Source organism: Denticeps clupeoides, chromosome 2, assembly GCF_900700375.1.
Source record: "Denticeps clupeoides chromosome 2, fDenClu1.1, whole genome shotgun sequence".
Taxonomy (NCBI): domain Eukaryota; kingdom Metazoa; phylum Chordata; class Actinopteri; order Clupeiformes; family Denticipitidae; genus Denticeps; species Denticeps clupeoides.
This window is the reverse complement of record NC_041708.1, coordinates 29,044,912-29,061,977: the sequence shown is the minus strand read 5'-3', so window position 1 is coordinate 29,061,977 and position 17,066 is coordinate 29,044,912. Positions and strand designations below refer to the sequence as shown.

Here is a 17,066-nt window from a genome sequence, read left to right as displayed (position 1 = left end):
TAAAAGGAATTTGAGATGAGAAGTATAAATTGCTGCTGTGGCGGGATGGTCTTTGATGGTGACATTTGATCTTGATGAGAGAATGGTGAGCACACAACTCCAGGTCCCTGCAAGTAAATTAAACCATGACCTTTGACACAAAGTACGAAAAAGCGGATTGTACATACCAGTCTGCCTGGTGAGGTCACAACACGAGGGCTGAGATCTGTAGAGGAAAGCAGAAATCATATAGTTTAATATACCAAATCTTGAGGGAAAAAAATACGAATGAATTTTATATTACGGATGACATCCACCTTCTAGTGGGGTGGGCGAGGGAGTTGGTGCCGGAGAGGGTGATTCTGCCAGCTGGTCCAGTGTGCCACGCTTCTTGCTCTCTTTAGACTTGGCGATGACCATCTGAGCCTTCAGTGCATCTTGCTCCAGGGACTTCATCCTGAGTGAAGCCAATACAAAACCATGAGAATAACCAAATGAAACTGATAAGAAAAAGAAAGAAACAAAAAAGGCAGAATCTGACACATGCACATGTTGCCGATGACCCTGAACTAAAATGATTATTGTTGTTCCAGGGTCAACAAGAACATGGTTGTGTCAGATAAAGCAACAGACAGAAAAGGAAAAAAGGCTGTGGTGAAAGATAACAGAGCTAAGTAGAGAACAGTTGTGAAAGGAAGATAAATGAGGCAGAATGGCCCATATTAGTAATGTTCATAAATAGCATGTTAGTCAAATGGATGCTGAGAGGTGAGTCAGAGTGATGGAAGCAGACGGGGCGGAGCACATTTAGAGCAGAAAGGAGATGAAGGACCAAGAGAACAGGAGCAGTAGAAGAAAAGAGAATAAAAAAAAAAGAGCAACTAACAACTAAGTGCAGTTGACTGGATCGTGCAAAGCAGTGACTGTGCCTGCTGGTTCAACCAGTGACGTGTCAAACCATCCCGCCCAATGCAATAGCACACGCGCCCTAATAAGCACCCAAAAAGTGTCCCAGAGCATAGTTCCCAGGATGCAATGCAGCTGGGCAGGGCAGACCTGGGCTGGGAGGAAGAGGAAGAAGAGGAGGAGGAGGCAGCATTGGCCTGCGACGCCCGAACTCTGGACTGGTAGAGCCTCTTAGCCAGGTCTTGCTCATACTGCCTGACATCTTCCTCTAGGCCATAGGGCCTACAAACCACAGCACCCAGCACAGCAGAGAGGAAGGAGGGGAAGGGGGATAGGACCAGTAGGGACAGGGTAGGTACCAATAAAGGGACAGATACACACAAACACAGAAAGGAAGAGAGAGCAAAGATGGAAGGTAAAAACAGTGAGAGGAACACAAGCTGGAGGGAAAGGAGTTGTGAGACACCAAATTGACCAAGTCCTGTCAAGTGCAATAATACGAGGACAGACTCAGGAGAGTTACAGAGAGAAAACAGGGTCAGACTAACAGAATGCAGAGGTCACCTCCACTAACTCGGCTGAATACAGATATATGTATGTAGGTCATATCCAGACACACACACACACACACACACACACACACACTCTCTCTCGCTGCAGGTAAGGTGGTTACCGGGCTGCTCTCCACATGGCTCTCTTCTCAGCCTCCAGTGCACGTTTCTCAGCAGGTGACAGCTCCTTGTCCAACATCACTGCAAGTTCGGGGCTTTGCATGCGCAGACGCTCCTGGTGTCTGCGCTCTGCCTTTGCAGTCCGGATTGGTGCAGTTGATTCACCAGTATACATTGGGATTAGGCTGCAGTCAAGAACACAGAGCTATTACACACTAAGACTTACACAGAATAATGAAGTGATGACAGTGGTTGAAAAATATATATTTAGATCAATAAACTGCTTACTTTACCATGGAATTAGAATTTATTTCAAAACAATTTACACTGCATTAATTATTGGCCTGTATTCTCTAATTACCCGGTCATGGAGTTCGGCCTTTGCTCCGGTCGAAAGCTGTCCTCCATAGAGTTCCTCTGGGAATCACCTCTGCCATCTACAGATGATGATCTACACAAGCAAGCAAACGAATTGTGGTTAAGGACTACATGATTAATACATTTAAATAATAATGACAAATGTTTATTTTAAAATCAGAACTTAGAACCAACAAATTAACTTAAAACCAACAAATTAATGAACAGGGATTTTTGGCCAAGTTTCCTGTATAATTTCTAGGTATAAGAAGTGTGAATTCCTGAATAAGTGTGCATTCAGTACGAAGTACGTCTTAGATCTATAGGTAAAGCATGCAGTAGGTAGCTGAGCTGGTGAATTAAACAGTGTAAATTAATATCCACGTGTTTTATACATACCCAGAACTGGTGCAGTACGGTGGTGGGGTGGCGCTGTAACTGGGCGGAGTGGCACACTGCTGTGGGGGTGTGGCACAATGGCTGTTCCCAACACTCTCCACCTTATACTCCACCCCATCCAGGACCACCCTCCCCTGGGCTCGCATGTCTGCCACCTGCTTTGCCAGGTCCTCCTCTTCCTCGTACTCCTCTTCATCCAGCATAAGCTCCTGTGTCCGCTGCTCTATTCTCTTTGCTGGAGCAAAGACGGGTAAAAGCTTAATGAATATTATAATATATATATATAAAAAAAAGAACAGTTTAAAATATATTAAACTCGAAAACACATAAATCTGACAATAATTCTACTGGTAAACACATGGAAGCTCAAAGTTGTTCCAACCTTCTTCTTCTCTCATCTTCTTCAGATCATCTTCTCCCACAAGTGACACTCTGGGCTTGGGTTTACTCTCTGGAGTTTGCTGCTTCACGTCAATCTCAAAGTACTTCTGCCGGTCTCTGAAGGAACGTTGCTCAGGGCTGGCCCTGCCCAAGGGGCTGGACATCTATTAGTGAACAAAAGCACAGTTCAGAGTTTACAATTAACTTTCTTAAACCTTTAAAATTCAAACTGTTACAACCCATATTGATTTTAACATTTATAGCCCCATCACAACCAAACCCGTTGCCAAAATTTCATGCAGTGGAAGACCGAAGAGGAGGACTGAAAGTTGAACGACCCTGGGAAAAAGGACCATGTACAGTATAAATATTTAAAAAATAGCCCACCACCAAAGAAAAGGTTCGCAGGCAGCGAGACAGACTAAGGGTGACACACAGCTCTAGAACAGGGCATAGGTGGGGTACCTTTAGCTCCACAGAGGGCCGGGAGCGGCGTGGCACTGCTGCCAAGCTCAAGTACTCACGCCGGTCAGAGGAGAGGGAGGAGCGTGGAGAGGTGGAGGAAGGCCTCCTGTCACCCTCTCCCACATCCGCAAACACCTCATCCCTTAGATCAGACTGGAAGAGCCATAAACAGAATAACTGTTTATGTACTGTCCGAGCATTGTACTGAAGGGGAATAATTTTACCACCCCGCACTGTGGCCAAACCTCTGGGCCAAAGCACTAAAAACAGAGGTTATTTGCGGGTGTGATTTTTAGACAATCTACAGAACCCAGAAGATCCACAATGATCTGGTTAGGGGCCGGGCCAATAAATAATTTCTGTAAAATAATCAGCAGTTGCAGATCTGAAAAGATATCCCACCTCAGGAGACGGCTGTACGGGATGAGTGTTGTTTCGATGACCACAGAGATCCTGAGAGAGGGGGAAAGAATTAAAAACTTTGTATAAATGTCCCGTTTTATTTATAAATCACCAGAAACTCTGAGAAAATGGACTGTACACCACATGAATGTGTAGCAGTAAGCATTACAAACCAAACAGAAACAACAATAAAAAAAAAAAGTCATTCCATGCATTACAAGCTCAATCAGACAAAAAGATCCCACACAAAGAGGAACTTCATTTAAAACAGGGCTGAGAGTCAGACTCTCACAGGACACCTATTACATGGGAGTTACAAGCACCCTACCTGTGGTGGCTCCAGCACAGCCAAAGAGTGGGGCACAGCGGCGAAAGCCTTGTAGGCTTGCTTGATATTGACAGGGAATTCTTCAAGCGTGTCAGGGGAGGGGGCACGAGGCTGCACAGGGGGTCCAGGGAACAGGAGTGAGGGGAAACGGGAGGGGAGGACGGGAGGTGGGCAAGAGGATGACAAGAAACAGAAGATGAGGACGATGAAATAGAAAAACAGGAAGACAGAGGGAGGGCAGACAGTGAAAGACAGAATGACGGGTGGGACCGGGGACAAAGAAACGAGTGTGTGTGTGTGTGTATGAGTGAGACTGTATGTAACTGAGAAACTATGGAAATATATATACATATATATTAGAACACTATTAGAAAATACTGAATGGCACATCTGGTGTCCTGAAAATAAGTAAATATTATGTTCATTCAGACTATGTTCTTCATGGTCAGCTTGAATAGCACTTTATGGCAAAGTCTGAATTTTAAAGTGCAGAGTTTATGTAAACAAGATCAAAACGTACTGTTAGTAACAACTTGCATACCGCTACCTAAAGCTGCATGGTATGCTAACCAATGACCTCTGAATTCTGGAGTGCTGCATTTCAAATAAAATCAGATCACTCAAAGAAGACATTATTAGTGCCAAAGGACAGGGAAAGACCTGAGGACGGATTAAGAACTTTTGGATCTAAAAAGCCTTTTAATGGATCTCAACAAAAACGGAAAATGCAATATGTAATGATAATGAAATTGATGCTGTATGTCAAATGAGTTTGATGTGAAGTAGATATTGGTGGTGACTGCTTATACCATGGTAACTTGCCAAAAAGAATTTTTGGTTGAACATTTGTTTCTACACATGAGCCTGCTGCTCTTTTGTTCCTATACTACTACTAGTCAAATAATGACTAAACATGAACGCTACTTGAGCAATATGCTAATTTAATGCATACCTACCAGCCAGTCAGAACTGGGTATGCATCCATACCCAGACAGTGATATCCATGATATAAGACACATTTAGTATGGAAGGCTTTTTATAGCCCAAGGCAGCTGTGTGTGATGATGACACTACACGGTTGTGAGGGATCTTACAGAATTCTGGGAGTTGATGGGGGAGGAACCATGCTGGAAGGGGTTGGGGCTGCTGTGTCCATCCTGACTGGCTGGTGATGTGTTCTGCCGCATGCGAGAGAGGGGCTGGATGGAACCCGGTTTTGTCTATAAAAGAAAAAAAATGGTCAATAGCAGTTTAGCCCAACAGCAAAAGTAAACAGCACACAGCAGAGTAAAAGGACAGCGATTGATATGAAAAATTTGATTCAAAGGATGTGTGCTTAAAATGAATGCAAAATGTCTGAGGTTGCAGATCCTGAACACTCACTGATGGGTCCCTGGCTGTCAAATTGGTGGAGTAATGAACATGGGCCTGAAACAAAGAAATGTATGTGCTGATGTGAAAAATGGGATAATGAAATTGGCATGGCAGATGTAGACACATCCAGAGACTTTTGATAGCATAGGCTCAGCTCCCAGAATCACTCACATTCAAAAGATTGGGCTCATTTGGGCTCACACCCAAAGGTAGAGACTGCTCCCCACATCAATAAGCATCATTACAGCCCATTCTCCATAACCGATACAGCATGCATTTTTAGCCTCACAAAATCCTTCTAGTACATCAGAAGACACAGAGGAGGTTTACATCAGCTCAGAAGTCAGTAAAAAGTCTTTAAAAGCTCCAGAAGGCCATTGCTGTAGGAGTATTCCGTGCAGGCCAAGCCAAGCAAGACCAGATGATACCAAACCCAAGGTCAATGGGCCCAACTTACAAATCGTGTTTCTCTACCAGTGCTTGAGGGAGTGGAAGATGAGAGACGTTGAAGGGACTGCTAAAGAAGGCGGTAGGGAGAAAAGCATGAAACGAAAGGGTGGGTTGGGTCTTCTTTTTATGCTTGCTCATGAGTAGAGATATCAAGAATGTCCAATGCTGGCTGAATGGCCAGATAGGAAACCTACACAATTTGTCCTCCTCCACAAGGTCTTTTTTCATTAAAAAAAGAAAGGAGGACAGGATAGGAAAGGCATGTGACTCACCGGCTGAGAGCTGGGAGAATTCAACGACTCACGAATGGGACTGTCGGTTCTTGGGGAGTCCACAGACGAGGTCTGGGGTAAGAGCAATAGAACACAACAGAAAAAAACTGATACAACGCTTTATGCATATTAAGAGGAAAAACAACATGCCACAAAAGGTAATGCACAAAGGGAGAACTATGGCCAATGGCCAAAACAGTAATATACGTATCAATCCTTTGCAAACCCAAAATAACTTAAAACAAATGCTTTGCATATTCAAGCAAATGCTTAAAGGGTCTACTATACAAAATGGCGAGTCCCACTGATAAGAATGCATTTTCTCCTCTCCTTACAGACACCTGTTTTTCTGACATACCATTCATGCCACTGTTCACCCTCCCCCTGGCCAGTGCAACCTAGCTGAAGATTTGATTCATGACTGCTTTATTGTTGTCAATTACATTCCATTTATATTGTTTTACGACTAGCCGAAAATACGCCCTTGGACCCAGGGAAGCCACACTGCAAAACCTTGGACAACCAGGTGCTCAACTTAGAATGACTAAAAAAACCAACTATTCCACGTCATGCTCACTCCTCACAAAAGTGCATGTGCACAGGTAAAATAAATAATACAAAAAATGAATGGGAATATTTTCACACAGAAAAAACTGTGATTGCTTTGTACTAAATGTGAAACCAAAGCCTGTTAATATAATGTCAATGCACAGTTTAAAAAATCTGAGAAAACCATGCTTCAACAGACCAGAAAAAAAAAGGCTTAGAGTAAAAGCCACAATTTCACACTCCCACGGCTTCTTGCCTTGCCGTAAACCGAGGTCTGCAGATGCCCCTTCTTCCCATAGCCTAAAGGAGGCCCAGACAGAAGGCGCTCCTCTGGGGGGCAGCCTTTACTTTTGCGATTGGCCACTAGGAAGGGGTTCTCGCTGAAGCTGATTGGCTGAGAGTCCACCAGGCACTCTTCTTCCTCTTGCCCTGAGGGCTGCTGAGTAGGCAATCCTTTAGCAACAATGTTTACCGATGCAACAAATAGGTCAGGATCAGGGGACAGTTGTGACTGAGTAAAGGGTTCTGCGGGAAAAAAAGTGGCATGAATGATCCCCTGTTCCAGAGGGGCCACATATGGTAGGGGGGACTCCATGGGAGCAGCAGCACAGGATAAAGGAGAGAACTATGGAGAAGAAAAGAGAAATGAAGAAGGGGAGAATAAGGATAAAAAGCAACAATAAATTACAGTACATCCAAGCAGGACCATAAAGGGGAAAAATTAAATGAGAAACCCTAAAAGACAGATGGCGCAAAAAAGGAAAAAAAAAAATCAAAGAGGGAAATGAAGAATTTGTAGCAGGTACACAAAAAACTGCTACAGTTTAACAATCCCACAAAAAGAACCTTTCCGGAGAACAGTTACTCTGCTCAGAAGACCTAAATATAGCCCTGGCCCAAATAGTACAGATAACCATGTTGTGCCAGAATTTATATATAGGGGTTATGGGAAAAGGGACCTCACTTAAGACACTCAGAAATGGTCAAACAAGGGTGTGGGGAGGATGTGTCATTAGCTACAATGCTAATAAAATGTAGACCAAATGTTGCACACGTTCATATTACTTTAGACTCTTCTAGATCTGCGCAATAAAAGTAACTGGTAATCAAAACTGCAATATTGGAGGCTGGAATCACAAGATCAAGTGCTAATAGTTTACATCTGTAGGACAGGTCATTTGCTGATATGTGATCATAGAGATTTGCTAATACATCTAATACCACCAATTAAAGCTGAGAAATAATACATCTGATACAGGCCTAAACATCAGTGAAACAAAGTCCCCAAAATCTTTTTCTCTAATATTGAAAATCTAATAAAAATGGGAATAATGCCATCTGTATGGGGCTTGGGTAAACAGCTCTTGGATATATGTGGGTTAGATGAACTGAAAAAACTGAATTACCTATTAGTGAATCAAGGTCTCCTGAATGCTAAAAGTATCATACATGTTCTAAATACAACTGTGAACAATCAAACAGCTCCCAGGAATAGTAAACATATCAAATTCTTAATATATGCTAGAGAAAATGTCTTATATTTGTATGACATCTTAACATGACATACAAAGAACACATACAATATAAATGATCTGTAACATTTAATCATAGAAAAGAATGCCTAATGAACACAGAAATTAAAAGTTTAAAATGGACACTTAAAGAGGAAAAACAAGAAGAGAAAAGATGGGTCAGAAGAGGGATTTGAAGACACAAAGCCCTTACCGCACTCTCTGTAAACTGTCTGAGAATCCTAAAGCACAACCGCACAGTGTTCTGGACACTGAGGTCTATCATGGACCTCCTCAAATCCCAACACACCTTACCCCAGCCTATCTGGCCAATCACCTCACAGCTGCATTTTAAAATAACCCCGAGCCATCGGCAGCTGTCGTCCTCCCTCCCCCTAAAGAGCTCCTTACACTAGAAGATCCATGTGCACCCCTGAACACACTCGGTCGTCTGTGGAATGCTCAGAATGTATGATCACACGGGACTTCACTGTGGAGCAGAAACAGCCAAACACAGAGGCTCAGCAAGCAAGGAACACAGATAAGCACAGCAAACGTTGTTACAAGCTGCAAAAATTTGATTGAAATGGACTTGACCATGAAGTGTGAATTTATGTTTAGTGAAGTGAAGTGATTGTCATTGTGAAACACTACAGCACAGTCATCACCAATCACCTTGGTGAGCAGTGGGCAGCCATGAAAGGTGCCCAGGGAGCAGTGTGTGGGGACGGTACTTGGCTCAGTGGCACCATAGTGTTTCATGATTTCAACTGGCAACTTTCCGCGAGGCCACCGCAGACCCCCCAAGGGTGTAAGGGTGTAGTGTAACAGCACAGAATCAGGAACACATGGTACAGCAGTTTTTTCTTTTAAATTATGCTACAAATATAATAATCATACAATAGAGAACTGTAATATATGAGAATACAGAAACAAGAGCACTCTCATACTCTTATTGTTGGCAATCTAACAACATAGTATCATATTGTGGGTTTCTCTGAAGTTTGCAGTCAAAACAATTTCTAAACAAAAAAATTGTCACTTTCTGCCACCATCTAAAAGAAAGGTTTCTGGTTAGCATCTAATTGAAGGAATATGTTAGTATAAACAACATGTTTCAGCTACTTTTGGAGCTAAAACATGCCTTAAACTATTCATCTTAAACTATACACCTAACTATTCTGGTAGGAGGAATGATTGCTTGGAGCCTATTTAGTGTCAAAGGCCTATTTTTCTTTAAAAAAAAACATCAGGGTCAAACTCTGATCAGTTCAAGAACATATCTGTAATTATATTGCAAAATTTGGAAATTAGCATCTTCATGTCTGACAGTCTGAAACAAAGTCTCTTTTCTGCCGCCACCTACCACCTTGGCGTGTTAGTAGCCTAGTGGGTAACACACTCGCCTATGAACCAGGAGACCCAGGTTCAAATCCCACTTACCATTGTGTCCCTGAGCAAGACACTTAACCCTAAGTTGCTCCAGGGGGGGACTGTCCCTGTAACGACTGATTGTAAGTCGCTCTGGATAAGGGCGTCTGATAAATGCTGAAAATGTAAATGTAAAATGTAAACCTAGACTATGTAGGGCAGAAGTCTAAGACACCTGCTTGACCCTGGATTCATACGGGTGATCCTGGGAAAATTAAACATGTTAAGTATTGCCAAGGGTCAGAGTTTATTTTAAACCTAGAAGATGTCTGAGTAGGCAGAAGGAGCAGAGAGCAGGAATGTCTCTACATTCTTCACCCAAATTGTCTCATTGGAATGTCTCTTAATGCCTATGCACTGGATTCGTTTCACAGAAGGAACAGAGGAACCTCTGTGAATTTGGGATTTCTGAAGTATAGTGACACTTACAGAAGATTATGACCAAAATTGACATTATGAGTCTACCTCCAGTCAACAGATTAAAACAATGGCAGGTACAATTTTAGAAGCTCTGTAGTTACCTAGCTTCAAATTATAAATATAAACAGACCTGCTATTTTTTCCCCAAACAGCATTTGAGAAATGTGTGCGTACAATTGACCTTTGACGTATCTTCTCAGGGATGTTTTCAGATAATCCATCTTTGTCACTCTGAGAAGTTCTAAGAATTTCTACTAACAGACACAAGGTACATTTAGTGCCCAATGGCACTGCCTAGACTTACCCGGTTGACCTTTTGCAGACTTGTGGTGGGTAGAGCAGCCAGAGTTTTGTAGTCCAGTTTCAGAGGTCCAGCGCTCAGGTTCTGAATGTGAGGAAAAGAGAAAAGCTCCTGACAAAATAATAACACTAATACAAAGACGTATAAGACAGGGTGCAAGTGTGCAGAATTTTGGGAAACCACTGACACTTCAATAGCTTGTCTGGGATCAGTTTCAACCTCTTTAACTCTGACAGTTAAAGACATGAGCGGAAACGGAGTTTGAAACTGAGTCAAAGCAGATTTGAACAGGGCTCATGGTTGCACCCTTGAGGAGCAGAAACCTCACCTCGGCCTCCTCCTCAAGCAGGCGAGTGGCCTCCTCACGTTCCAAGCGCATGCGCTCCTTTACCGACAGAGGGGAATATTTTGGGCCACATTCATACAGCCAGACAATCAAAAGGGTTTGTGCGCACATACATACACACAATGATTGGGGAGGGGAGGATGAAGGATGTGTTGGCATGGCAAAATTAATAACATCAATGTGAGGAAATTGAATATTGTGATGGGAGGATGGAGTGAATAAGAGACCCAAAACATCCCAGGATGAAAAGAGGGATAAAAAAAGAGAGAAAAGAAAACCCATAAACAATAGCAAAGATGTTACAAACATGACAGAAAGCAGTGAGCGGTCAAGGATTCCTCAAACCAGACTGAGGTAGAGCAAAAGAAGCTTACAACCTACCACTTTCTCCATCTCTTCTCTCTCCCACTGCGAGCTTTCCCTCGCCATTTCAACCTCCTAGAGAACAAAGAAAAATAAAAGCAGAATTAGACTCACCAGACTTTGTTTAATGGAACAGCTATCAAATTCTCTGAAGTGAGTTCACCTTCTGCATAATGTCAATCTCCTCTGGACTGAGATCTCGATCTATAGAAGAAATGCTCTCCAGGCTGTTCTTCCTGACAATCCCAGCAGCAAAGGGGTTGGCGATGATCCCAGGAGAGGCCTGTAGACAGCAAAATGGTTTAAGATGAACTACATATAAACAGAATAAAATAAAACATGACTGTAAATGGGTTATTTCAATGCGGTTATTAAAAAAAATGTTCAGTTTCTCACCTCAATGTTAGAGGCACTCTGTGGATCAAACCCATCACAAACAAGCAGGACCAGGCAGTCTCCACTGGCCCGCAGGACCCGCACTGCCTCAGTGTGGGTCATACCCAGGAGACTGTGGCTGCCCACCTCTAGTATACGCATGCCCAGCCGCAAGCGTCCATCACGAGCTGCAGCGCCATTAGAACTCACCTAAAAAAAAAAAAAAACACACACACACATCATTTTTAATTCTATAGAATTAATACAATTAAATACAGAAGATTTGGTTTGTGTAGGTCAAAAGCTTGAAAAATAAATGTATGAAAACAGATGAATAAAAGTGAATGTGGCTACCTTTGAAATGAAGATACCCTCATCTGTAGGGTCAAATGGGTTTCCAGCATGACCTCTGGCACCACCACGAATGCTGATGCCAAGTTTTTCTCCTGCCTGCTTCAGGATGATAATCTCCTGCATAAACCCACAGAATCAAGGAGTGGTTAGCGCTCTGATATTCCAAATCATGTCTAATCAGCTGTTTTCCCACAGAAAACCTGCAGAAACATCTGAAGGATGAAAAGGATGCACCTGTGCTCAATTTTGAGCTTCATGGCAAATGCTTTTTACTAAATACAAAAACCTCAAGTACACTGTTTTTAAATTGTCATTGGTGTTGTGTTGTGTGTAGAATTCTGAGTAAAAAAAAAAAATATTGAATCAATTTTGAAACATGGTTGTAACATAACAGAATGTGGACACAGTGTATGTTTACATACAGTATGTATTGTAGAGTCATTTGCAAACCTGCATCCCTGGAGGAGGTGGGTCTCTGCGGACCAGCATGCGGATCTCCTGCTTGTTTGAGAGCAGTGCACGGACTGCCTCCTGGTGGGTGGAATGGCGCAGGTCTATAGAGTTCACCTCCAGAATACGATCTCCCACGCGCAGCCCACTCTGAGATGCCAGACCATGGGGGATGACCTGGAATCCAAAGTCATGCAAGATAAAAATCAAAGCAAATTTAAGGCCGGAGCAATAAAAATGATAATTGATCCATATACTGTGCAGGATCGGGTAAAATGGCCTTAAAGTTTAATTAATCTCAAGGTTCCAACCTTAGAGATGAAGACACCGGGCTCAGTGACTCCAAATGGGTGGCTGGCATGGTCACTGCCACCAACAATGCTCAGACCCAGTGGCCCACCTGCCTTTCTCAGAATGACTTCCTATTAAGAGAGAACAACCATAAAATAAAAAATTAAGAGAAACAAATGCATATCCCTGCCCGAAAAAGGTTTTAAAAAAAGTTACCAATATTACCACCTACACAGTTTATAAATCTAATTTGTTTTCTCCTGCACCCCTTTTGCTTACCTCTATGGGGTACTCATCCTCCAAGCCATGGCTTAAGTGATTGTGATTCTCTCCACTTTGCTCCTCCTGATCGGGGGAGTCAGAGGGCAGCGGGGGTGGGGGGGAATGGGCACGGGGCCGTGAGGATGCCCCTGGCCCATTAGAAGATGCCTGGTCCCGTTCCACGATGAGGGCAATGGTGGGGGAAGTGCCGGTAAGCAGAGCTACTGCCTGGTCATGTCTGGCCTCTGTCATGTCTACACCATTGATCTGGATTAAATGAGTCCACATCAGAAGAAAAAAAAAAAAAAAAACAAGCCACCCCAATTTAATGGGGTAAATGCCAGCTGCATGCTGAATATTTGCTCTACAGAGTGAATGTGCAATCCTTCAATCAGTTTTATAAGTTAAATATATTGGTGTAATATTTCCACAATTATTGTTAGTGAGAAAAGGTGAGTATATAAGACACTACAGAAAGGGGTTAAAATTAAAAGAAGTGCCCAGCATGACACACTAAAACATAGCAAGCCTTCCTGCAGAACCCTACAGTGTGTGTGTGTGTGTGTGTGTGTGTGTGTGTCCCAGTGGAAAAATAGGTAAAGAGTCAGATGCTGTAGCATGTGCCAGAGCCAAAGAGAGCAATGTGAACAAGCCGGGGAAAGCACAACAAAGCCAGCCCAGTATATACTCTAATATTGATATAATTTAAATCTTGTTTTCTCAATCTCTAAATTTGTATAATCTCTATAATCGCTACATTTTACATTTATGGTATTTAGCAGACACACATAGTTCTGTCAAATTGGGTTTAAAAATGTGTAAATAATATTTGCTCAGCTTGACATATTTAACACAGACAGAGGAAGGCCCTCTGCAAAGTGCTGCCTTAAATCTGCCAAACTGAGAAAGAACAATATTGGGCACTACAAAAGTAATATAACATAAAAAAGTAAAAGATGCCTGAAATTGTGAGAACTCTACACCCTTGACATTTCAGGTAAAAGACGACGATCAGAGGCCAGCACTGACCATTCAGTATCAGCGCTTACCAGTGGCTGTTATGGTAGTGCTTTCACCATATCAGCAGACACATAAGCACCGCACACACTCCCATCACCAAACCCACCACCGGTGTACATTAGTGCACATGCACAAGGACAAGGACAAACAGAAACACACAGAGAGACAGAGAGAGAGAGAGAGAGAGTACTAGAGAATATGAGGGAACATAAAAGAATCAGCATGTTTTTTAGGAATTCACTGCTGATTAAAGACACTTGAGGCAAGAGGAGATTAGAAGTGATGAGAGATGCTGGCCATTCAAAAGAAAATAAGCAAAGTAACAAAAGAAAACTTTCCATCTAAAAACGGAATGGTGGTTTATTAATAAAAAAAAATTAAAAAAGCAAGTTGTTTTAAGAAATGTTCATGTTGCTGTTCAAGCAGTGGAAAGGAAGGCAGCCGGCGTTACACAGCACCACACATTAAAAAGCATTTGTTTACAAAACTGACATGGTAAAAGTGTGGCGTCTGTATGGACCCATGTGGCCATGCAGCCATAACAGTCCGCTCTTTACTGTTCCTATACTCTGTGTTAGTGTATTTGATGAAGGCTTGCAGTTAACATCACATCACAAGCTAAATGCTGGTGAGTCTGAGGAGACCTTCATGCATTATCATGATGATGAAACAACTCACAGATAAGACCCTGTCTCCCACATGGAGGATGTTATCTCTGTGGGCAGCTCCACCTTCTGCGATTCGAGAAATGAAGATGCCCTAGAGCAAAAATAAGAAAGAAATTGTCAATGTTTTTACAAAGGTCATTGTGAATGTGCATATAAAAGGTGTCAAAATGCTACCTTAAATGTACATTAGAGAATTTACATGAAGTTATGTTGAAATAACTTTCAATAGCTGTGACCGGGCACACCACTTGCATGCTTTTCCAGTTATTAATTCAGGTGTCATGTGAGATCAAACGGTTCCAAGGAGGGTAAAAAAATTCCCCATGATTAGTTCAGGCAAATCGAAAAGCATGACTATGGTGAAACGCACACTCATAACCAACAGTTGGTTGTATGTCTTAAAGGGTTAACATATCTTTGTGAAATCCTGGTGCAACAGGCTGCAATGGCCCCTGTGCAGCCCCTGAGTCTCTGACTAAAATTATCCACAGGCACCTGTCAGGAGTACTACACTATTTCATAACAGCCCAGGTCAGAGAGAGAGATGTTGTAAAAACTAACATACCCAATTTATCTGAATTAGGTTTTTGCTGACACATTTCAGATGTGCAAACCAGCAAAGGTAGACAAGACACAATCGACTAAGTTGGCAACTTGTAAACCTGACTAAACAGTCAATATAGTCAATAAGCACAATACAATAAAAACACATCCAGTAAAACTAACAATTAGTTAATTGAAAAAGGTAAAAATCTATCTTAATATGCTCCTGCATGCTCTCAGCAACATAAGCACTTGGACATTTATGAAGCTATTTATGAAACTATTTGCATAGTCCATGTATTACTAACTTACCTGCAATTAAGATGTCTAGACAATGAATAAAAAAAGCCTCTAATGAGCACAAAGTTCTCAAGACCTTTGAAAGCCACTGCAGGGAATAACCTAGCTCTTACATTACTCAGCAGAAAAGGGCCTGACTATGCCTCACAAGTGTGCGTTTGTGTGTGTGTGTTAAATTGAGCATGCGGCCAATGCACAAGCCTAAAATACACTTCCTCAGCTCCTGGACCCACACCCCATCCAGCCACAGTATCCAATGTCAAGGCCTGCTATTCATATCACCATACTATGGCAACCGCTCTAAACACTGTCCCTGAGGTGCAGGTGCAGTTGAGTCGCATGAAAAAATGTTCAGGTAAAGTGGGTTTGATGACATCACCAATCTGCACCAGATTAAAATAGTCTGTTTTAGGTCTCACAAATCAAAACCCTGTACGTACATTAAATGTAACACACAAAACTGAATGCTGAATTTGTAATAGTGTCCAGAATTATATACCTAGATGCTGTAAAGTAAAATCACAACTATCAAAAACTCTACAGCCTACTGATTGAGAAAAAAGGATACCAGATTATTAAACACTCATCAGGGTAGTGGAGACTATAGTCACATAATCAGATCATGCACAAGATGCAGAGTTCTACTCTATCCCCACTCTGGTAATTTTTCATGTGCAAAAGCTCAGGTTGTTATGCATGTATCTTACTGTGTCTCCAGCACGGTACAGCGTAGAGCCTTTCCCCCCAGCGATGCTGAATCCCAGGCCCTTGTCATTGCGCAGCAGCACAGTGGACAGGCGCAGCATGTGTGCACTGGGCGTAGGAGAGCTTGGCTCCATGCAGAAGGGCAGGCCACTCGAGCGTCGCTCTCTTGGGAAGTAGTCGTCCTCTGGCCGGAGTGGTGTAGTGGTGATCGCGTTCTCTGGCTCCACCATCCTTTCCCGCAGAACACTCATGGTTACGGATGATCCTGAGCTGCGCAGGGCCTCTACTGCTGTGTGGTGCTCAGCACCCTGGAGACAAACATTGTTCACCTGGAGGAGAAAAGGTAGAGAAGAAAAAGGTCAAATCCTTTTATATACATATCTTAAATCAGGCAATATAAGAATCTCGAATTAAACTACACATGTTCAAAACATGCCTAAACTATGCATCATTCTGCATGTTTGCTTTTCAACCGTGAAATACTTACCTCTAACAATTTGTCTCCCACTTTGACCCCGGCACGGGCAGCAGGACCTTCCTCAGAGACTCTGGAAATGAAGATCCCCTGCATGACACATGGTAGGCAAACAGAAATACCAATCAGCACATGCTAGTGAACATGAGAATACTTGTTCTTTGCTATTGTAAGAAACTGAGAAATCTCATTTGGAATTGAGATATAAATAAACAGAGCAACAATGTACTTAGTCATCTACAATAAAAAGAGAATATACTCTTACCTCATCATCTCCTTTGTAGGGTGTGGAGCCCTTCCCACCAGCAATGCTGATGCCCAGGCCTCCTGTCTGTCTCAGGATGGTCAGTGTCAGCTGGAACAGAATGCAGAGGTCAGACCACAGCTTTTTCTAATGGCTGTGAGTTGAACCAAGGAGGCCACAGCTACTCTTAAAGAGGAGGCTGTCAGGGAATCCTTTACAGAAGAACAGATGGGAACCAGAACTGGAGATTTAAATTAACATTTCTGAGAATACAGATTTATCGGTAAATGATGCTGGCTCTAGCTCAAGCAACAAAGAACATGCATGACTGACTGTCTTTAACTAAAGTAAGATCTCAGATTATAAGGTTAACAACTATTATCAGGGGCTCACACATTTGGACAAGCCACAAGGGCAAAATAAATATTTACATGAAGGTAACCACCACCACCAGAAAAGAGAGAGTGGAAAGCAG

General features: G+C 42.5%; 1 protein-coding gene across 23 annotated transcripts in view; it reads right to left on the bottom strand.

Moving 5' to 3' along the window:
* The window catches only part of scrib (scribble planar cell polarity protein), a 60,988-nt gene that overhangs the window by 7,438 nt on the left and 36,484 nt on the right, over positions 1-17,066 (bottom strand). For 11 of the 23 annotated variants that reach the window (XM_028959904.1, XM_028959913.1, XM_028959984.1 and 8 more), the window contains 27 exons: positions 16,613-16,702; positions 16,360-16,437; positions 15,875-16,201; positions 14,335-14,415; positions 12,655-12,903; positions 12,396-12,506; positions 12,085-12,261; positions 11,635-11,751; positions 11,302-11,490; positions 11,069-11,188; positions 10,924-10,980; positions 10,525-10,581; positions 10,200-10,280; positions 5,985-6,056; positions 5,720-5,779; positions 5,272-5,316; positions 4,983-5,108; positions 3,889-3,999; positions 3,561-3,611; positions 3,159-3,311; positions 2,695-2,857; positions 2,313-2,547; positions 1,918-2,007; positions 1,559-1,741; positions 1,036-1,167; positions 297-436; positions 168-205 (listed from right to left, as the gene is read on the bottom strand). In XM_028959904.1, the coding sequence (XP_028815737.1) occupies positions 168-205; positions 297-436; positions 1,036-1,167; positions 1,559-1,741; positions 1,918-2,007; positions 2,313-2,547; positions 2,695-2,857; positions 3,159-3,311; positions 3,561-3,611; positions 3,889-3,999; positions 4,983-5,108; positions 5,272-5,316; positions 5,720-5,779; positions 5,985-6,056; positions 10,200-10,280; positions 10,525-10,581; positions 10,924-10,980; positions 11,069-11,188; positions 11,302-11,490; positions 11,635-11,751; positions 12,085-12,261; positions 12,396-12,506; positions 12,655-12,903; positions 14,335-14,415; positions 15,875-16,201; positions 16,360-16,437; positions 16,613-16,702 (3,333 nt within the window). The remainder of the gene's footprint in view (positions 1-167; positions 206-296; positions 437-1,035; positions 1,168-1,558; positions 1,742-1,917; positions 2,008-2,312; positions 2,548-2,694; positions 2,858-3,158; positions 3,312-3,560; positions 3,612-3,888; positions 4,000-4,982; positions 5,109-5,271; positions 5,317-5,719; positions 5,780-5,984; positions 6,057-10,199; positions 10,281-10,524; positions 10,582-10,923; positions 10,981-11,068; positions 11,189-11,301; positions 11,491-11,634; positions 11,752-12,084; positions 12,262-12,395; positions 12,507-12,654; positions 12,904-14,334; positions 14,416-15,874; positions 16,202-16,359; positions 16,438-16,612; positions 16,703-17,066) is intronic. The other 12 variants (XM_028959957.1, XM_028959976.1, XM_028960096.1 and 9 more) reach the window with 9 other exon arrangements.